Source organism: Nothobranchius furzeri, chromosome 16, assembly GCF_043380555.1.
Source record: "Nothobranchius furzeri strain GRZ-AD chromosome 16, NfurGRZ-RIMD1, whole genome shotgun sequence".
In the NCBI taxonomy this organism is placed as follows: Eukaryota; Metazoa; Chordata; class Actinopteri; order Cyprinodontiformes; family Nothobranchiidae; genus Nothobranchius; species Nothobranchius furzeri.
Genome location: NC_091756.1, coordinates 61,518,421 through 61,540,697, shown reverse-complemented (window position 1 = coordinate 61,540,697; position 22,277 = coordinate 61,518,421). Strand labels below are relative to the sequence as shown.

At 44.1% G+C, this 22,277-nt stretch overlaps 2 protein-coding genes across 6 annotated transcripts in view; one reads left to right on the top strand and one right to left on the bottom strand.

Moving 5' to 3' along the window:
* Positions 1-1,178: 1,178 nt before the first annotated feature.
* zbtb11 (zinc finger and BTB domain containing 11) lies at positions 1,179-18,552 on the top strand. The gene is made up of 10 exons (XM_015976755.3): positions 1,179-1,698; positions 4,736-4,986; positions 5,154-5,385; positions 5,466-6,466; positions 6,540-6,854; positions 6,929-7,334; positions 7,426-7,543; positions 7,623-7,781; positions 17,075-17,250; positions 17,360-18,552. The coding sequence occupies exons 1-10, from the start codon at positions 1,389-1,391 to the stop codon at positions 17,890-17,892; spliced, it is 3,501 nt and encodes a 1,166-aa protein (XP_015832241.3). The 5' UTR covers positions 1,179-1,388; the 3' UTR covers positions 17,893-18,552.
* A 790-nt stretch (positions 18,553-19,342) lies between these two features.
* Positions 19,343-22,277, bottom strand: part of tp63 (tumor protein p63) — a 53,605-nt gene continuing 50,670 nt past the window's right edge. For 3 of the 5 annotated variants that reach the window (XM_054734587.2, XM_015976757.3, XM_015976758.3), the window contains 2 exons: positions 20,549-20,642; positions 19,343-20,450 (listed from right to left, as the gene is read on the bottom strand). In XM_054734587.2, coding sequence (XP_054590562.1) covers positions 20,154-20,450; positions 20,549-20,642 — 391 coding nt within the window. In that variant the 3' untranslated portion in view covers positions 19,343-20,153. Of the gene's footprint in view, positions 20,643-22,277 lie in introns of all 5 variants that reach the window. The other 2 variants (XM_054734588.2, XM_054734589.2) reach the window with 2 other exon arrangements.

Genomic DNA, 22,277 nt, shown 5'->3' with positions numbered 1-22,277 from the left:
TGGTATGGTATGTTGAGTTTTAAACAAGTGGTAAAAGTGGGAAGCGTGCTTTTAAAAATACTCTGTCTTAATGTTTTGGTGTGGCGCATGGACGCACCACAAAACTTATTATCAAAATGTCTCGGACCTGCAGACCATTAGCACCGGTTCCCCTCAGGGCTGTGTTCTCTCCCCTCTGCTCTTCTCCCTGTACACCAACAGCTGCACCTCCAAACACGAGTCTGTCAAGCTTATCAAGTTTGTAGACGACACCATCGTCACCAAACTCATCTCTCATGGGGATGAGTCTGCCTACAGAAAAGAGGTCGAACGGCTGGTGTCCTGGTGCGGCCACATCAACCTGGTGCTAAACACCCAGAAGACAGCTGAGATTGCTGTAGACTTTAGGAAGCACTCAGCGTCACTCCACCTCATAACCCGGTCTGACACTCCCATCACGATGGTGGACTCATGTCGCTTCCAGGGCACCACCATCATCCAGGACCTCAAGTAGGAGCCCACCATCACCTCTATCATAAAAAGGCCCATCAGAGGATGAACTTCCTAAGGCAGCTGAAGAAATTAAACCTCAGTCAACGAGGCAGTTCTACACCGCAATCATCAAATTTGTGTCTCTCTTCCACATGCTGCCAGTAATATTGTTGTGCAGTAGAGACTACAGAATAAATCATGCCACGGTGTATTTAGCACTACCACCCACAATAAGTACAATAGTGTAATACACAATGCCTTCATTTGTCTCATATAATTTTACACATGGCAGTTTTTGCACTTTTGCACATTGGTGGGGGGTGGGCTGATTCAGGGTTACCACCCACCCCCATCTTTCTCCAGAGTGTAGGCTACTGTGTAGGAGAGCCAGCTAGAGAGTAAACAACTTCCAGCACATTACTTCTAAATATGGCTACAGTGGTGCACCTCAGGTATACTGAAAGCTAACAAGTTAAAAACTTTAAAGTGAGACAACACACACGTGCTGTACCGTTATTTTAACTTCAGGAATATTAAAATTCCTTTATCTGGGTAAAGAAAACCAAATAACTATTTTGTGGATTCTGTGAAAGACTTCATATTTGTTTAGAATGGGCCAAAGAGGTAAAGAAAGTGGTCATTGCGCGCCCTCTTGCGGTGGTTAATGTTTACTACAAACTTCCGCTCGGCAAACGCAAATTCCGGTTGTGCAGCAGCCATTTTGTCTGCTCGGATAAACCCTGACGCTGCGAACAGCAGTTCCACCTTTAAAAACAAATCAAAATGTAGTTTCGGCTCTTCTCTTCTGCGATGACTGTCATTTAAAATTCGTATTCCACTCTTGAGAACACGAGAGGTTAGTCTTCTTCGAGATAAATGCAGATTTCAGCGTAAAAAGCGCGGGTAAAGCTGAAGACATGTCGTGCGAGGAAAGCTACCTGGCTATCATGCGCTATCTGACGGATGAACGGGAGCCATATGCACCGGGGACGCCCGGTAACACCAAGAGAAAAATACGCAAAGCAGCCGCCTGCTATGTTGTCCGAAACGGAACGTTATTTTACCAGCGTCGACAGAAGGGCCAGAATGAGTTCACGGAGCTGGAGGTGGTGCTGCGTGACAGCAGGAGGAAGGAACTCATTAACCAGGCGCACATTTTGGAGACAGGGGAGCACCTTAACCAGCCGCTCACCTGGGAGGTGATCTCCCAAAAGTACTGGTGGAGAGGTAAGAGACCGAGACCCAAATGAAGGTAGGTGAGGAGGTCACCGCTTCAGGTCAGAGACTGAAAACACAGAACGTACATCACGAAGCGGTCCACCACAGAGCGGCTCGCTGCTGCCATCTGGTGGTTGAGTGTTGTGTGCATCGGTAATTCTGAAAGCTCTGCGTCACCGTAGCTCCATCCATCCCCAGGATTCAAACTCCCTTACTAAAAGTAAACACATATATTAAAGTGCACACATTACACGATCTCAAAGGTTGAAGTATCTTCCTCTTATTATCAGCAATTAATCAGCTTTATTTTTATAGCAGAATTAAAAAGAGATTGATCAAAGTGAATGTTTAAGAAAATGCACATTAAGACCAATTAAACTGCAGTAATAATAATAAAATCAACAATAACAGTAAAAACAACAGTAAAGCAATCAAACTATAATAAGATACGCAAAAGCTAAAGAAAATAGATGTATTTTTCAAATTACTTAAAAATCACTGTAGAAGGGAGTTTTTCCACCCAAGTAGGATGATTTTTTTTTTCAAAGTTTTGGGGCTGTTACAGCGAATGCCCAATCACCTTTTCCAACACGTGCAGACAGAGGGACAGTTAAATATAATTGGTTTGCTGATCTTAGACATCGAGTGTTAACAGTGGAACCTGATTTGCCTATCTCAGCTGTCTGTAGAGGATTCTGAAGACGCCTGGATATCCGTGGTGTTGGTGTCAGGCTTCCTGCTCTTTGGCCTATGAGGCTTCCTGGCTTAGTGGAAAATTAACGAGCTGTCGAGGAATATTGGCGCTCTCCCCGAGTTTAGGGATGGATTACACTGCGCTGTGAATTCACAGACTCATATAATTGTCGATGAGTGGTAAGCTTGGAACTTTGGCTGAGATTCGTGCGTTGGCACCATCGACATTTACATGTATGGACAATGGGTTTCCATAGACTCCAATAACACGTTTTTGAGGAGAAATGGGAGGTGGCCACCACCGCCATTTTGACCGTGCCACAGGTTCCGTCAAGCCCAGACAATTCCATAAAAGGGAAGAGAGGTGGAGCTGAGGGTGGGGCTGTAAGGCTGGGATCAACTGACGACACCCGGTCGAACTAGCTACAAGCTAACACGGAAGTGGGAGCTAAGCTAACGGAGGTAGCAACCTAGCTACAACCAGAGTTAACTGTGCACAACACCAGAGCTCCTGAGTCAGAGATACGCCGGGCTGACCGCTGGGTAAAACCGGGTGGAACACAGAGGTCTCCGAGACCTCCACAAGCCGGCAGCCGCACAGCAGACAAGCGCCGCTGCAATCTGAGATGCGCAGAGCTGCTGCTGGGGAGAACCGGGTGGAAAGGTTTCCATCCCAGAGCTCCACAAGCCGGCAGCCCGCGCAGCAGACAGAAGCCGCGATCAGACAGAGATGCGCCGGGCTGTGGGGAGGGGAGAACCGGGTGGAAAACATCGGTCTCCCGAGAGCTTCACAAGCCGTTAGTGGGAACCCAGCTCCACCAACATGTTATATTTCAACCCATTTTCTAAAGTGCAGCATTATGTTAAATGCACTGGGTTTTACCCTATTACATTTAAATTTCATGGTTAAACAGTACATGTTAAAATCTAAGCTCAGCTCGGCAGTGACCTAAAATACATAAATATAATTTTACTTATCGAAAAAAATGAAGTGGAGACTTATTTTGTGTGATGTCTGAAGTCTGTTGCATTTCTGTCTGAGGTGTTTTTTGCATAGCAAAGCTGCCCTCCCTGTGGAGAGTAACTCTGAAGTGCCTTTTTTCCCTCCACCTGAACCAATCCTCATATAAACCCTCTGATCTCTATTAAGGTAGCGCGACTCAGGGTTGCGAATGACCACAGTCACCAATTCTTGTCATGTGTCTTTGCCCATGTATGTCTGATCTCTGAATTGTGTGTACTGAAACTCTAATTTCCCTCTGGGATTAATAAAGTATCTTTGAATTGAATTGAATTTGAATTATACGGGGAAAGGAGCTCAGTAATAACTGCAGGGGCCATACCATTAAGAGCTTTAAAAGCATATCACAAAATCTTGAAAACCACACAGTATTTAACTGGAAGCCAGTGCAGGGACATTAAAATAGGACTGATGTGCTCTATCTTGTTGGTTCCAGTTAAGTGTAGCTGCAGAAATTTGCATCAGCTGCAGACGCCAAACTCACATGTCGCTAGCACGTCTGTCATCAGCAGGTGTCGGGCCAGGCTGGTGTCAGGCTTCATAAATGCGGTGGTCATTCCACCAGTGTTGGTTTTTCTAATGCCCACATTTAGAAAACATAGTCAGCTGATGGTCCATATGTGCGTTTCATTATTTTTGGCTGGATCAAATCAAATCAAAGCTTTATTTATAAAGCGCCTTCCGCAACCCTGTCAGGAAGCCCAAGGCGCTGAACATGGAACAGTACAAAGTTAAATAAAGTGAATAAATCAGAAAATAAAAGCAATTCAAATTACCGATTACAAATTACAAAAAAAGGTGAAACATTCTAGTAGAAGATGCACACAGTTTCTTAACCTGGATCAGTTTTTCAACTCTGAATTTAACCAACTGTTCAATCTTGATTTTGCGCCCTGCTCGGATTTAGAATAAATAATTTAACCAACGTTGATCAAGTATTAAAATGTAAATCGGGTAAATAATAAAAGTCAGTTGAGGAAAATTTTTTCTAGAATTTATTCAAGCAGATTTTTTTTTTCAGGAACATAAATTTACATTAAAATAAAATTTGGCAGCAGCACTGAGCTGCCCACTGATGTGCCCGTTTTTAAATAGGCTCTACTAAGGGGGTATTATCTGATGCCATGCATAAATGGTAAATGATGGCCAACCAACATGTTTGTCTGTCTTTATTGGCCGTCTCTGGGTGCCGGTGCTTCAGAAATGACATCTGTACCTTAAGATAAAAGCTAAAAGGGATTTTGTTGGTTCAAAGTAGTTCCTCACTTGAGCATCATCACGTATCGTCTGGAGTAAGAGCAGAGTCACTGGTACCGTTTTGTTGATACGTAGGTATCCTGAAGAACGTGAAAGACCACATCAAAGAGTGCTCGGACTGTCAGAGCAGACGCGGTGCTGACGACAGCTCTGGACCTCGACCGTTGTCCAGGCAGGGGAAGGGCAGGGCCTGGACTGGCGTGATGGATGAGGAGGAGTATGAAGAGGAGGAAGATGAGGGAGAGGATAGCCTTTTTGGCACAGATTTATCCTCTCTGCAGAAGTCTAGGTTGGCCAAGGGCACGACTAAGCACGAAGTGGTCTTTGTAAGTAGCTGCTCCTTAGAAAATCTCACTTTTGTATCCAGTTTTTTTACATTTCACATGTACAGTTTCTTGGAATTTCAGAGAATTCCTCCCTTCACCCAATCATCTGCAGTGCTAGACCCTCATCGTTGGGTAGTGGTGAGTTGTTTGCTTTGTGCTGCTTTCAGGTTGACAGTAAGGGGGAGGTCAATCGCTTCCTGCCCAAACACAGCCAAACCATGTTGGGCAAACTTAACAAGCAGCGTCTCGATAACCAGTTCTGTGACATCACGCTGCTGATCGAGGGAGAGGAGTACCGTGCTCACAAGGCCGTCCTGGCCGCCTGCAGCGAATACTTCAACGAACTGTTTTTTGAGAAAGGTGCTGTGACCACTCATGAAGCGGTGGTTGACCTGTCAGGTGAGCCGTCTGACTGATTTGCCGTCTGCTCTGACTGTTTTCCACCAGGCCTCATGTTTAATCGCTGTCGTCTTCTGCAGGTTTTGCCAAAGCCAGCTTCCTCCCTCTGCTTGACTTTGCGTACACGTCCATGCTCACGTTCAACTTTTGCATCATGGCCGACATCGCCAACCTGGCCCGACACCTGCTGATGACAGAAGTGCTAGAGATATGCGAGTCGGTGCACAAACAGGTGGAGGAGCAGAAGCTGGCGATGTTCCAGAGGAGAGACGCCGGCACGGGGCCGGCTGCTGCGCAGGACGAGGGCTCGTTCGAGCAGCCTGAAACCTTCATGGTGACTATTCAGGAAGATGGCAGTACGATGGTCACTCACAGCGCCGTTGCCGTATCAGGAGAGTCTTTGGCTTTTGTTGCACAATCCAAAGATGGCTTCATTCAGCAGCCAGTGGCTGTTGTTACTCAGGCTGTGGGGGGCGGAGCATTGCATGATGGGGAGGCTGGGCAGAACGAGGCCGTCGCACTGATCACTCACGGCGGTCAGGTTGAGCCTGGAGAGACCGTCACTCTGATCTCTGGCTGTGCCGAAGAGCTGGGGGATGAGACGATGACGGTGGTGACCCACAGCGGGCAGGCCGGAGCCAGCGAGTCCCTTGCTGTGGTGTCGGCCTGCTTGGCCATGGAGCAGCCGCAGGTCACTGAGAACGAAGCGTTTGTCATCAGTGTGGACCCTGACAAGGCGAGCTCTTCTGAGGACACGCTGCAGTCAGTAAAGGCAACACACCAGGACGGCGCGACGGAGGTCCAGAAGGTAGAAGCGGCACCTGCACCGGTAAAGCGCAAAAGAGGCCGTCCACCCAAACTAAAAAAGGAGGTGGAGGTGGAGGAGTACGTGCCACTAGAGGAGCCTGCCTCTGCATCTGAAGACCACGCTGATGAGCAGGAAGCAACATCGGATGATCCAAGGAAAAGGAGACTGCGGCAGCGCTCCATGGTCGAGGGAGGCTACGCTCGTCTGCATATGGGGGTGGAAGAAGAAGAGGAGGGGAAAAGTCCATCTCCTCCACACCCCGCCACACCAAAGGTACCAAATAACTTCAAAGTTTAAGAGTTTTGTGTAAAAATCAGCAAACTGGTAATGAAGGTGTTATTTTCAGGTGGGCCTGCGGCATGGGAAAAGAGGCCGACCTCCTAAGAGACCAGTAGAGGACAGACTGGAGGGACAGTTGGTGTCGGAGTCTGTAGCAGAGGACATATCTGTGGAGGAAACAACAGCAGGAGAGCTCGGCACGGAGGAGGCCACAGTAAAGGAGTCGGAGCCAGAAGGTGGAGTCAAGCCAGATCAGGCCCCATCAGGGAGCGCCACAGATGGAGAACACACATGCTCTGAGTGTGGCATGTCCTTCCCGAGACGCTACTCTCTCATCATGCACACGCTGAAACACGAGAAGACTCGCGGATACAAGTGCAGCGTGAGTGTTGGTCCTCTGATAATCCACTCATTCTGAGCGTTCCTTCTCTCAGTGTGATGCTTGTGCTGTTGCAGCTGTGCAGTAAAGAGTTCCAGTACGCCGCTTCGCTTCAAGCCCACCTGGCCCGACACAAGAAGCAGGGCCGCCAGCGAGTGCCCACCTCCAGAAACATGGCAGAGGGCTCGGAGGGCAGAGAGGAGGGCGACCTGGACGGGACGTCGCCTCTGGTCAGGAGAGAGTTTGTGTGTGACATCTGTGGGAAGACTCTCCCGAAGCTGTACTCTCTGAGGATCCACATGCTGAACCACACCGGTGTGAGGCCTCACTCCTGCAAGGTGTGCGGCAAGACGTTCGCACACAAACACAGCCTGAAGATGCACCGTGCGCTGCACGACGTCACCAAGCAGTTCCAGTGTGAGTTCTGTAAGAAGCTGTTTGTGAGCAAGAGGAGCATGGAGGAGCACACCAGCCTCCACACAGGTCAGCGAAGGTCAACTTAAGGTTTCAGGGTTTCTGTATCCCTAAGGAATGGATCATCGTAGACTCAGTTTTCTCAATGATACATCTTCAGGTGAATCAAAGTACCTGTGCAACACGTGTGGAGCAACCTTCCATCGAGCTTCTGCTCTAAGCAAACACCTGAAGAAGCACCAGCCCAAACCTGAAGTCCGTCCCTTCACCTGCTCTCAGTGAGTAGCTCCTCATCCTAGCAGACGAGTGGAGAGGGCTCCGACACACCTGACTCCTCCTGCTTCTTGTCTCCCACAGCTGTGATAAAAGTTTTTATGAAGCCAAGGATCTCCAGCAGCACATGAACAAGCACATGGGCCTGAAACCGTTCCAGTGCCAGGTGTGTGGGAAGTGCTACAGCTGGAAGAAGGACTGGTACTCCCACGTCAAGTCCCACAGTGTGGCCGAGCCCTTCAAGTAAGTCCGGTCCAAACAAACTAAACATTAAAGAGGTCATTCGTTGTGAAGAAGCTGCCTTTCAGATATGTTGGTACTGAAAAGTTCCTTTAATGCAGTTAATGTATAAATGACCATTTTTGCCTGACGCCTGATTACTAAATACTGTGGAAACGAGTTGCAGCACTCCTAGCTGAGCGGCTGCTTTTACTGCTGCAGATTTAAGATCCTTCTACTTAGTCTACCCTTAAAAGTATTTCCCATCTTAGACATTGTTCTGAATGTGTTTGTATGCACATGAACTAAAGTTGTGAAACTTCACTAGTCTGCCAGTTTGATTCAAATATGATTGTGTCAGCGATTCAGTTCAGCATCATGATGCAGCGTTTCCCTTACATAGGCGTAGCCGTGGCCCAGCGCCACGCCTGCAAGCTCCCCTTTTATAGATTATTTATTTGTTTATTTATTCTTTGCGCTGTTTCCCGAAGAAGCAGCGGGAACTACTCTGTTGTTGCTTGTTATCACAGCCGGCATGCAGCAAGGAGGAGCAGGCAGGGCAGGTTGGTTACAGCTAGAGATGAGCCGTGGATGAAGCATTTTTGACGAGTACGAGCATGAAACGAGTAAAACTCGTAAATATCTGTAATCGTGCTCAAGAAAAATCCTCATTGGGTAACTGACTGCCTTCGCCCTCTGTGATTGGCCAGTCACATGGAGCGCCCGCCCCTCCCTACACACAAAACTCTGATCCGCCACACACACACACACACAGACAGTAACAGATCTCTCTGTGATTGCTTCACTGTCGCTCACGTTTCTTCGGTAATCCCTAGGTTTTCTTCAGCTCTCCTCTTTTTCAGTTGAATATTTAAAGTAACTTTTTTCGTAACGTACGTGACGCATTTGACAAGACGGAGCTGAAAACGGCACGCGTCGGTCACCGCCTCCACTCCGGTCGGGTTTTTAAAAATTATTTTAACTCCCCCATCTCTCTCTCTCTGTCTCTGTCTCTCTGTCTGTCTCTCTGTCTGTCTGTCTGTCTGTCTGTCTCTCTCTCTCTCTCTCTCTCTCTCTCTCTCTCTCTCACTCACTCACTCACTCACTCACTCACTCACTCACTCACTCACTCACTCACTCACTCACTCACTCACTCACTCACTCACTCACTCACTCACACACACACACACACACACACACACACACAACATTATTTTATTTAACTGTGTGGGGAAAATGCCAACAACGTTAGGAAAAAATCAGTTTAAATAAAATAAAAAGTTGTGTCTGGTTCTAGTATTTCATATTTCCTAGTTCCTACTGCATGAGTTCAGATGTATTAATTCATGCACTTAAATATTAATGTTCTGATTTTATTGATAAGCTTGTTCTGTAATAGTTTCTTTACTATTGTGATCAAAAATATTTAATCTCAGTTCTGAGGCAGCTCTGTAAATAGTTTTCAAATAAACAATAGTTTATAAATAAACAACTTCTGATCAATCCATATCAATTTCAGACTTAAAATAATGTATTGATGTAAACCACACCCACTAATTTCCACATAATAAATAAGAGGTGCATTCATCTGTGTATCTGATCCGCATTAGTGATGTTTTCAGCACCAGAACAATGAAACAGATTCCTGAGTTTATGTTAGTAATTTTATTTATTAGGAGCATCTGAACGGTTCTACTTTTCTCTGAAATGAGATCAGACCAGTGCTTCGATGGGTCGTCTCCTCTCTGCACTAGAAACATGTACTTTATTATAATGTTCACTGTAATGCATCTTGATGTTCTTAACAGATACATTAAATCAAAAATATTGGTCAATAATGCCAAATATGTAAATTTGTGTTTCAGTCATTTTTATACTGGCTTAAAAATACTTCATTAAGTCTACTAAGCAGGGGTGTAGAAGGTGTTTAACAGGGCCAGCCCGGTAATGAGCTTGGACCAAAATAAAGGGGGCAGAAGGAGATGTTTTTCCAGACGCCAAGAAAAATTAAATGACAAGTCCCCCCCCCCCCCCGCAAACTGTGTCACTGAGACTTTAAAACAAAAATTATTCTTGTGCAAATATTGGTGTATTCACCTTTAATACTAGTTATTAAAATGCAGCAGTTGCTGGAGTGGTGCAGTTCAGAGTGGAGTGCATCAAATAAAACAATATTAACATAAAGGTGAGATGTGTCATTTCCCCCCCCCCACCACCACCACCCCCACAGCTGGAAAATTTCCTGGGGGAAACACTTTGATGCATCACGATTATTTCATGTGGGTTTATTTTCATTAATGAATGGACAATATCAGATATCAGATTATTTTAATCATAAATGTGTCAGCCACAACATGCCATTCCCTCTAAAGCTCTTCAGTCACAACAGTCCTTAAGACCATGTTAAAGGGAAGACTATTTTAATTATTTGAGAAGAAAGTAAGAAAAGCTCTTTCCACATTCAACATCTCAGGCTGTGGGAGAAACAAGCTCTGCAGATGCTAACAGGATCTTCAAAGATACTGAAAACTTATAGGACATGTCCAATTCTTGCCTTTCATTTAGTTAATAAAATCCATAATGGGTCTATATCTATATTAGCTTTTAATGTCTTTGATGCAGCTTTAGAATTAAATTTTTAAGCCGCAGTTCTAAAAACAAACTATATTACATAATTGATTCATTGGTTATCAATCTGATTCCTTATCATTTATGTTCGAGTCTTGATGCATCGATCATTAGTTAATTTCCTCAGCTCTAACACACCGCTGCACTTCTGGAATGATTCCGGGGTGTAAATAAGCAGTTGAAATTGCATCGTCGCAGCAGTCTTTTATTTTGGAAAATTACTAGATGTATGCCTGGCAGCCTGCCCCCCAATTTTATTTGCACCCTAAACACTTCCACCAATGACATTCCACGTAAACACACACTTAGGGCCTTGGGAGTGAGCACACTCAACGCATTTGGCAAGGGGATCTTTGAGCCTCATCCCGAGGGCCGGTGCCCACTTCCAATTTGAAACTGCACTTAGACACAGAGAGCTGTGGGGGGAAGTGGGGTGGTGTGGTGGCATCAGCTGGCATGGGCCAGACGATGCCCACACTGCCAGCTCACCACAGCCATGGAATACACCTCATCAACACACTTACACTGTATCGGAGCAGGTGGAGGGAGACTAGGGGTCTTGGCACACCTCTGTTGTCGCTTGGCTTTCCAGGGCTGGAGGCTAGGAGGGGGAGTTGGTCGTCTGGTTGGGGTCTTGGGTGGTGGGATGTTTTGCCCGGCGCTGGGCGGGGGAGCCTGCTCATCAGCACCCCAGCAGAAAGGGGCTAACTCTGGGAACCGGTGATGGTTGTATCCCTTGTCTTTTTTTATCAGGCGTGACATTAAAGAAGCTTTGATGCTCCACCTGAGAGTAAATTTGTAAGGCTTGTCACCAGCATTCAGACATCAATTCTGTTTACTTCACAACAAGACATGACACGGAAAAAAAAAAAGAAAATTACTAGAGGTTTTACACCGAAACATATGATTTCCTGTCTAGCCCTGTCCGTTAACTGCGGAAATTGACGTGTCCCAGGAGCAGCACGCAGGGAAAATTGAATCTGATCCTATCTTTAGGGCCAAAACGAGCAGCTTCAGGGACGTGCCTGAAAATTTCCATGTCACAGCTAGTTTGAATCACCCCCAAAGACTACAATGGATTCTAGTGTGAAGCAGTGATGTTCCGCGCCGCTGATGCTTCCAGTGTGAAGTGGGGGTAGATTCCAGGTACAGATTATCGGAACATAAACGGAGTAGAATTATTTTGTAACTGCTATTACAGTAGGGAGGAGATGTATTAGGGCCACTCGAATACAAAGGGTTAAAGGGTTGATAGGAAACAATACGTACAAATACATGCATTAAATCAAATCTACGTGATATTACTTGTGGGGTACCACAAGGGTCAGTACTGGGTCCAAAACTATTATTTATATAAATTATATTGCCTCTATATCAAATATATTAAAATTATTCTATTTGCAGAGGACACTACCTTTTATTATGCAGGAGATAATATCAAACAGATGATAGAAACAGTACAAACTGAGATGAAAAAAATAAAATTATGGCTTGATGGATATAAACTCTCATTAAAGGGGCATTATGGAAGTTTGACAGCCAAAACATGTATAGAAATAATAAATTTCTTCATACATTCTCCTGCAATGCCCTGGTCCTGTAGAATGAGCCCTGGCATTTTTACTGTGATTGCCTGTTTTTCTGTAAAATCACAGAAAAAGAGAGCTGCTCGGGTCGAGCAGGCTGCTTCATGCGCGTTCATAGCCCTCCGAACCGTTCTTTGAACGTTGTTTCAGCTGTCATTAAGGATATAAATGTTACAGATACAGAAAGACGCCACTGGCGCTTTAGCTTGCCTAGTAAGACTTTGTGCTTTCGTGCAGAAGACCTGGGTTTGATTCTGGATGTGACATAGTTGTTTTAGAGTTTATTTTTTACATTAATGATCATTTTTTTACAGTAAGATGCCCAAATTTTTATTTGAGACTCGCCGAACGGCATTGAATTGACAGATAAAAAGATGTAGGTTCAACTTTCATTTTGGAACAATTTTTCAAGCAAGGGAAGGGAATGATCTGAGCATGCAGGAGGACTGACCCATCATAAACCTTTGTCGGCTGTGCTGAAGAGAAAGCTACAGAACCACATTATTTAATTAATTAGCCACACGTTCTCCTGTCCTCTGTCCTCCGGGCCACACACACACACACACACAAGGGACTGTCTCAGCTGTTATTTTCGTTAAGGAGTGTGCACGTACAGCATGCGCGCCTCGTGCACGAGCCTCCTACTGAAGCTGCCGTTACGCTTTTGGCCTGAGGGGGCAATCGCGAGCATAAAAATTCAAAACTCCGTAAAGTCCCTTTAAACACTGATAAGTCATGTTTCATGATATTTAGTAAAAGTAACTCAAATGATACAAGTCTGTTAAATATTGATGATATTAATATTACAAGAGTAAAATAAGTAAAATTTTTGGGAGTTATTATCGGTGAAAATGTATCTTGGAAGCCACATATAAACAATGTGAAAACTAAAATAGCTAAAACAATTGCATTGTTACATAGAGTAAAATGGTCACTGGATGATAACTCCCTATATTTATTATATAATTCACTTATTGCACCATATTTGAACTATTGTATAGAAATTTGGAGTACAACATATAAAACTTATACAAATTCTATCTATATATTGCAAAAAAGCAATAAGAATCATTACGAGGAGTAATTACAGAGATCCATCTAACCCGTTATTCATAAAAACAAAACCATTAAAATTCTATGACTTAGTGGACGACAGTATTTCTAAATTTATGTATAATGCAAATGTTGGGTGTTATTAGGTGAACGAATAATTAGTAAGCTTTTACTTACTTTTTGGATTCTTCAATAAATTCGTAAATATGGAAATATTTATCGATTTATTAATTAATTTGGATATCAAAGATATCTACGGGGCACCATCCCATTCTAATTAGAAAGGGAAATGAATCCAAAACTTTATCAATCTGTCTGAAGTTCGTGGAATCGTTTAGGAGCAGAAATTTTCAGCCGACACAAAGTCGCTTGACACAAACTGGATTGAATTTTACAACATTTATTAACTATCCTATTTATCAAATGAATAAACAATGAAATAATGAATAATAATAATAATAATGTGATATAATTGAGGGTGTGGTAATCAAAATGGTGTTCAAGGTGTGTGTGTGTGTGTGTGTGTGTGTGTGTGTGTGTGTGTGTGTGTGTGTGTGTGTGTGTGTGTGTGTGTGTGTGTGTGTGTGTGTGTGTGTGTGTGTGTGTGTGTGTGTGTGTGTGTGTGTGTGTGTGTGTGTGTGTGTGTGTGTGTGTGTTCAAATGAAGTCTTGAATACAAGATGTCTGACCCCTTTTGTCTGGCTGAAGGTGTGTTTGAGTGTGGGTGGCAACTTGCACTTTAACTTCCGAAGTGCTTATAATCAGAGTAACTTAACCTTAAATCACTCAAAACATTTCAAAAGGATCATGAAGCTTCACCAAAGATTAATCATAAATTAATATCTGATAGGTTAAACAGCTTGGCCACAGCAGAAACCATTTTAAGATATTAAACTATGACCAATGAAATGGCGTACTCTTGGAATACTCCCGATGACGTATTTTGGTACGAAAAAGAGAAACACGAAGCTACTTTTAAGCAATAGCGTGGTTTTATTGCTTATTCTGAACTATAAGAAGAACGAGAGAAGGAGAGAGAGAGAAGGGAGAGGAATAACTCTTATCACCAGAACAGCGAGGCGTCCCCCACTGTTTGATCTGATGGTTCTCCGTTGATTTGATCGGCGTTCTCCGTCGGTTTGATGGTCCTCCGCTGTTTTCCAGCATTCTCCGTCGGTTTGATGGTCCTCCGCTGTTTTCCAGCCAGGTTCTGTCCTCACACAAACTGGATCGTAGCAGCGAACGTTTCCTCACACATTGGCTGGAGATCAGCAACAGGAGAGCAGACCTGATGGGCTTGTGTGGCTTGGCTTTTCAGCGGTTCCGTGCTCGCTCCACTTCAGCACTTAGACCTCCCGCGTGCTCGTGTTGATCGGAGCGGCCGCAGCAAAACTTCTTCAAGCCAGTCGACTCTGGGCAAAAGACAAAGAACGACTTCGCTTCGCTATAATTTATAGCTTTTCCGGCTGGCGGGAAAACTCGCACATGCGCAGAACTCGTTCTCTCGGCTCCACTTTGGTGACGTCATCACACTGCTTCCGTGTGCAAATCATCATGGGAAATGAAGTGTCTCTTGGCGCTGATGCTTAAAGATGCTTTTCAAAGCAATTTAGCACAGTCTTTTAGAGAAAATCACTGCACAGTAATTTCCTCATGAGGGTGGAACCTCAACACAAACAAAAGACTTAGACTTAGACTTAGTTCCTCCGGTGCCTACTGGCGCATTGGGCGCAAAGTAATCGCCAGTGAGCTCTGTCGGCCGCGACGGCCTCGGCTTCATCCCATGACAGGTTCACGGCACGTAGGTCTTCGATAAAAGTTCTGCGCCATGTGATTTTTGGCCGTCCTTGTTTCCGTTTTCCGCGTCCTGGGGTCCACAGCATGGCCACTTTTGGTATGCGTGTTTGAGCCATTCGTAGCACATGGCCCCCAAACCGAAACCGTCGCTCTGCAACGACCTCAGCGAGTTGGCGTGTTCCTGTTTGGTGGTGGATCGCTTCATTCGTGATGTGGTCGAGGTAGGAAATGTGAAGGATGCGCCTGAGGCATCGTTGTTGGAACGCATTGAGGCGCTGTGTGATGGCCGCTGTCGACCTCCATGTCTCGCTCCCGTATATGGCGGTTGGAATGACGATCGTGTTGAATAGGCGGATTTTTGTTTGTAGCCCGATTGACCCAGACGCCCAGACTGGCTGTAGCCGCCGGAACACTGCCGCTGCCTTTCCAATGCGACATGTGACGTCGCGGTCCGTGCCACCATCTGATGTGACTATGCTTCCCAAGTAGGTGAATTCATTTACCTCTTCAAGCCGTTGTTGGTGGCTGATCTGAACCACTGTGTGTGCACCGGCATAGCCCACTCGCATCACTTTGCTCTTCGCAGCACTGATCCTCAGCCCGGCTTTCCCGGCTTCATGTTCCAAGGTCGTTGTGAGTTCTACAAGGCCACGTTGTGTAGGTGCGAGTAGTGCGATGTCGTCCGCAAAATCAAGATCCGCTAGCTTCGTGTTGCCCCATTGGATGCCAGGGTCGCCTTTATCAAGCGTCCGTCGCATAGTGAAGTCCATAACGAGGAGGAACAGGAGCGGCGACAGGATGCAACCTTGTCTGACTCCCGTTTCGATCACGAAGTATTCCGTCAAGCCGTTTTCTGTGCGTACGCAGCAGCGAGAGTTGTGGTACAGGCTGCGGAACAAACCGATGTACCGTTCCGGGATGCCGTATACTCGAGCAATATCCCATAGTGTTTCACGGTGTATGCTGTCGAAGGCCTTTGTGAAGTCGATGAAATTGATTGAAAGCCGCTGTTGGAACTCTATTTTCTGTTCGATAATGTTGCGGAGAGCAAATATCTGCTCTGTGCATGACCGGCCACTACAGAAGCAAGCGGGAAAACTCGCACATGCGCAGAACTCGTGCTCTCGGCTCCGCTTTGGTGACGTCATCACACTGCTTCCGTGTGCAAATCATCATGGGAAATGAAGTGTCTCTTGGCGCTGATGCTTAAAGATGCTTTTCAAAGCAATTTAATACAGTCTTTTAGAGAAAATCACTGCACAGTAATTTCCTCATGAGGGTGGAACCTCAACACAAACAAAAAACCCTTCCTAAAAATTTACTTAGAAAATTTATAAAAAGACAGAGTAAATATGAAGTAAAAGGACATGAATAATTTACAATACCTAAGCATAGAATAATTATAAAGGAGCGCTGTGTCTCTATATATGGAGTTAAAATATGGAATAAGCTAGGTAATGTAATCAAGGATGCGAAAACGATATTTACTTTCAAAAAACTAATTAAAAATGAAATACTGGAATCATATACGTGCAAATCAATTATACTGTGTATAAAATAAAATAAAAAATAAATAAATATGTATATATATGTGTGTATATATGTGTGTGTGTATATATATATATATATATATGTATATATGTATGTATGTATGTATATATGTATGTATATATATATATGTATGTATATGTATATCTGTATGTATGTATGTATGTATGCATATATGTATATATATATGCATATATATATATGCATATATATATACATATATATATATATGCATATATATGTATGTACACATACATACATATATGTAGACTCCCAGTTTCCCCTCAGCCTACTTTTTAAAAATGTTTTTTTGTTTTCTCTTGGTTAAGGATTTGATTATCTCTGTGGGAGTTAAGGATAAACTAATTATAAGCCACTAGGCTTCAACCTATTCCTTTTTTGGTTGCTTGATTACTTTTATGTAAAATTGATAAATTGTTGTTGTTGACCGAATAAAAATCTCTCGCTCTCGCTTTCTCACTGTCTATTCTGGATCTGAGCTTTGTGGACGGAAAGATGAAATATTCTTTCAAAGTGGAATATCTCAAAAATGTTATTTTTTGTTGTTTGGGCCACAATCAAAATACAAATTATATTAAATTGCAATGGGTAAATTACAAAAAAAATGGGTCTGTAAGTCCCCAATTTAGTCACTGCAGGTTCATCAGGCGTTAGTGTGGCTAAGTGTGTGTGTGTGTTTCTTCAGGTGTAATGTGTGTGGGAAGGAGTTCTTTGAGAAGGCTCTGTTCAGGAGGCACGTGAAGAAAGCAACGCATGGTAAGAAGGGCCGAGTGAAGCAGAACCTGGAGAGAGAATGTCTGCAGTGTGGCAGGAAGTTCACTCAGCTCAGAGAGTTCCGGCGCCACATCAACAACCACCAGGGTGAGCTCACTCACTGATGAATGTTTGCAGGTCTTTTTTTATCCGTTGTTGTGATGTAAACGGCTCAATTGTCTGACTTTAACATGCTGATTCTCTCTCTTCTCTCCAGGAGTGAAGCCGTTTGAGTGTCTGACCTGTGGCGTCGCCTGGGCTGACGCCCGCTCTCTCAAACGACATGTCCGAACTCACACAGGAGAACGTCCGTACGTGTGTCCCATGTGCCAGGATGCACACATCGATGCTCGCTCTCTGCGTAAGCACATGGCCAAATACCACGTAGACAGCCTGCCTGGAAAAATCATGCTGGAGAAGGACACCCTCCAGTTTCATAATCAGGGCACCCAGGTGGAGCACGCAGTCAGCATCCTGGCATCCGACCTGCCCCCCGAGCTCAGGCCCGCCCAGCAGCCGGCCACAGACGAGCTGGAGACGGTGCTGATCACGGAGGAGACGGTGGAGACCGTTCAGGCTGTCCAGGCTGTGACTGATGGGTCTGTGGCTACGCTGTCCGATCAGGGCATCATGCAGGTTGTGAACTATGTCCTCGCTCAGCAGGCCCTCTCCGTGGGAAAGCCAGAGGAAACGCCTGAGGTGCTTCAGGCCATGGAGGTGGAGGTGGCTAATGTGGCTGAGGTCGAGTAATGCTGGGTTTGAGATGGGAATACATTAGACTCCCAGTTTCCCCTCAGCCTGTAAAATTGTATAAACATTCTGTATGAAACCAAAAGCAGGAGACTATTTTTCTGAACATGTATATAACCTAAATGAACTGGTGTTTTCTGCCTGAACGATGTGTGTGCCCACACTTCAGTTGGTCTTTTCTGTAAATAGCTCAGTGTGTCAGTAGGTGCTCCAGCGCAACACGGGTAGAAGGAAGACACTTGTCTTGGCTAAATGTGGTTTATTTTACTAGGACGTCCAGCGTGGAAGAGGGAGGTCCTGGTTTGAGGACAACACTATAGACATTAAATAAGAGTAGACGCCTCATTCAAGCCTTTTAGATGCTCTGATAGCACTGATGAAACAATTTTCAGTGATTTAATAGTTCACCTAGACAAGCAGGTGGACTTTAGCATAGACATCTAGACAGACAGCGGCTGAAGCAGCGTGCCTTTATACTGATGTCCTGCCGATGGACTCAGCATAAGACTTCATATGAGAAAATCCCATAATTAACAAGAGAAGTCCTGATACAGAAAAAAAACTGTTGATCTCATGGGATGTTAAATGTTGTAACTCATATTCAAAAGCAACAATAATAAAATGATGGTAATAAAAGTAATCTCATTACTAAATCCATAACTGTGTGTAATTATAAGCCATTCCAAATAAAAACATTTTTCATGTATATTTTCAGGGTTAAAAGGTGATTTAAATTGGTGTTTAATGGTGGAGATAACATCCTATTGAGCTTTATCTGTAAGGTCTCACAAGAAATGCTAAAATGAACGTAGTAGAAAGAAATCGATTCAAACGAGTTAACCGTGAATCACCATATCCCCAAAACTCAGTTTCTCTTGCATTTACATTTCCAGAGTGACGCCGCCCTTCACAATGTGACGGACATGCTGATGTCACTTCTCTACGAGTGAGGCATCCATGCCAACAGGTGTGCCCGTGATACCTGGCTGGGGTAGACTATAGTGATGTAATACTGGTGAAACGATGCATTCACGTAAAACTAACATCACCACTCACGATAATCTCATCAGCTCATGTTAAACTAAGCTTCAGGACAAATGCATAAATCTGATCATTTCTTTAACAAAAACAAAAATTCATGGCTGTAAAACTCATCTCAGGAACACTTTAACAGCGAAGTACAACAGCATTCCTTCATACTGGTATGCAGCCCCCAACATGCTTCCCCACTATGTTTTCATCCTGTGTTTTTGTCTCTAAAGTGTTTTTTATAATTCTCACTCGTTGCACTTTTTACTGCTAAACCATTTAAAGTCCCTGTCCTGCCTCATAACCAACACCTTTGTGTGTAGTGATCGTAAAAAAGCCTTCACCATTACAGTTTCTGAACTTCTGAAATCCAAACAGAACTTTTTTCCACTTAAATAGGAAATAATTTGACACAAACGAATATTGTCATGCAGTAAATGCAAGTATTGATATTTATTTCAAATTCATGACAAAATACCCTTGATAAAATGCAAAATATGTACAAAACACTGAACTGAACTGTGTCAGTCCTGTTCATACCAGGTACCTTTATGGATGCTATACAAATTTATACAAATACAAGGAAATATCAAATCATAGTTTGAAAGAAATGATGGCCTACACATCAGTCATAGGAGCATGTAACAGTAAACACTGGGTCAAGAGCATTAGGCCTATATGTGGCTACATCAAATGAATGACCATTTTTCTTTTAAACACACGCACACACACCTGCACGCACGCACACTAAAAATGAAAAATATAAAAGCTACAGCAGGACATAATACTTCAAAGAAAATCTGTGAAATGTTTACAATCAACAAACTTCTGCCACGAATGCAAAAGCCAGTGTACTCGACTATTTCGTCACGACGGTGAGCAACAGGACCAGGAGTACATTTGTAACGGTCTGCAGCAGAAACAAAAACCCAGACAAGCCCTCACATACAGGTTTGCTGTTTGGAAATGATGCATAAAACACCCGGCAACAACATTGAAATACTCGTCATTTCTTAAGTGCTCTCAAGAAATTAAAAGATTGTAAAATGCACCTCTGCTAAACAACGTGACACTCTGAGATTCATAAACCAGAGCAAAAAAAAAAAAAAAAAAAAAAAGTGCAGTTTGGCTAAATAATGTACAGTGTTGTTGTCAGGAGCCGTTGCACAAGGGATGAAAAGTTCCAGTGTGAAATGAGAATTGGGAACGTGGGGAGTTGGCCTGAGGCCGCGTCACTCTCCCTCCTCTTTGATGCGCTGCTGTTTGTTGCGGCGAGAGTCCAGGTCGAAGGAGAAGTCAGACCACTCATCACGTGGTGGGAAGGAGATGGTCTGGCGCAGGGTGAAGCGCACGGCGTCTATGACGCGCTCACCCCGGGCCTCCGAGGAGCCCATGCTCACGGTGGAGGCTCCACTGGTGGTGCGCACTATGTGCGGAGGAGGGGAAAAGTCCATGGCCTGTCGGTGCTCCATGATCCCCTTCCAGATGATATGCTGGAACTCAGCTGGGATCTTCAGCCTGGACAGGTCCTAATGGTCATTACACAGGGGAGCGTTAGTATTCGCAGGGGGAGCCACTCTTCTCTCTAACCCATCATATGACTCGAGTTGGATAGGCAAGGGCTCACCTCCATGTTAAAGTTCTCAATCTGGTACATGTTGGTTAGACCTTGTGCAGTGAAGTAATCCAGGCAGCCTGTACAGCCCAGCCGAAGGAGGAAGCTGGGGGAGCAGGTAACAAGCACTAGGTTAGACTCCTCTGAGCAGTCACACAGGGACATTCAACTCTGCTTCTAGAACGAATCTCTGCTAATCTGGTTTAAATGATGTGGGTTTATCTGTTGGGGTCAGGTTAGAACTGAGCTCATCACGAGGCAGATGAGCAGAAGAGCAGAAATATGTTGTAGTTTTCAGTCCTTTTGTTGTGGGTCTCTGTGTAAATGTCATAAATAAGTCCTGTCCTGCCCGCTGTAGACAGATTTCTGAATGGACTCAGTTCAGAGAAACGGATTTTATGTTCTTCAGGACTAATGAGCTAACGACTCATCTTGTCAGGCTGACCTCATTGTGAAATCCTGATCACTCTCTGCTTGTTCACTAGCTTCTTTTCATGCTAGTGTTTCTATTATTTCTGTATATTTTTGGACTTTGTTGTTTGTTTTTATCTTCGGTTTTATTTTATCATTTAAAATGTGTTGATTTTTTTTTTTGGTCTTTCATATTTTTTGAATTTATAATTCTCATGAAGTGCCTTGTAATTTTTATTTAGAAAGACGCTCTAAACATTTTCTTCTTCTTCTTCTTCTTCTTCTTCTTCTTCTTCTTCTTTGTCTTCTTTGTCATCTTCTTGTTTCTCTTCTTCTTCTTCTGAATAAAATATTTTTGTTTTCCTGTCCCCTTGTTCCCTTTTATTCCCCCTTTGCAGAATATTTCATTTTAGATAATAAAACATGCTAATTTGACATACAGTGGGGCAAAAAAGTATTTAGCCAGCCACCGATTGTGAAAGTTCTCCCACTTAAAATGATGACAGAGGTCAGTAATTTACATCATAGGTACACTTCAACTGTGAGAGACAGAATGTGGAAAAAAAAATCCATGAATTCACATGGCAGGATTTTTAAAGAATTTATTTGTAAATCAGGGTGGAAAATAAGTATTTGGTCACTTCAAACAAGGAAAATATCTGGGTCTCTCAGACCTGTAACGTCTTCTTTAAGAAGCTTTTCTGTTCTCCACTCGTTACCTGTATTAATGGCACCTGTTTGAACTCATCTGTATAAAAGACACCTGTCCACAGCCTCAAACAGTCAGACTCCAAACTCCACTATGGCCAAGACCAAAGAGCTTTCGAAGGGCACCAGGAAAATAATTGTAGACCTGCACCAGACTGGGAAGAGTGAATCTACAATAGGCAAGCAGCTTGGTGTGAAAAAATCAACTGTGGGAGCAATTATCAGAAAATGGAAGACATACAAGACCACTGATAATCCCCCTCGATCTGGGGCTCCACGCAAGATCTCATCCCGTGGGGTCAAAATGATCATGAGAACGGTGAGCAAGAACCCCAGAACCACACGGGGGGACCTGGTGAATGACCTGCAGAGAGCTGGGACCACAGTAACAAAGGTCACCATCAGTAACACACTACAACGGCAGGGAATCTAATCCTGCAGTGCCAGACGTGTTCCGCTGCTGAAGCCAGTGCATGTCCAGGCCCGTCTGAAGTTTGCCAGAGAGCACATGGATGATACAGCAGAGGATTGGGAGAATGTCATGTGGTCAGATGAAACCAAAGTAGAACTTTTTGGTATAAACTCAACTCGTCGTGTTTGGAGGAAGAATACTGAGTTGCAT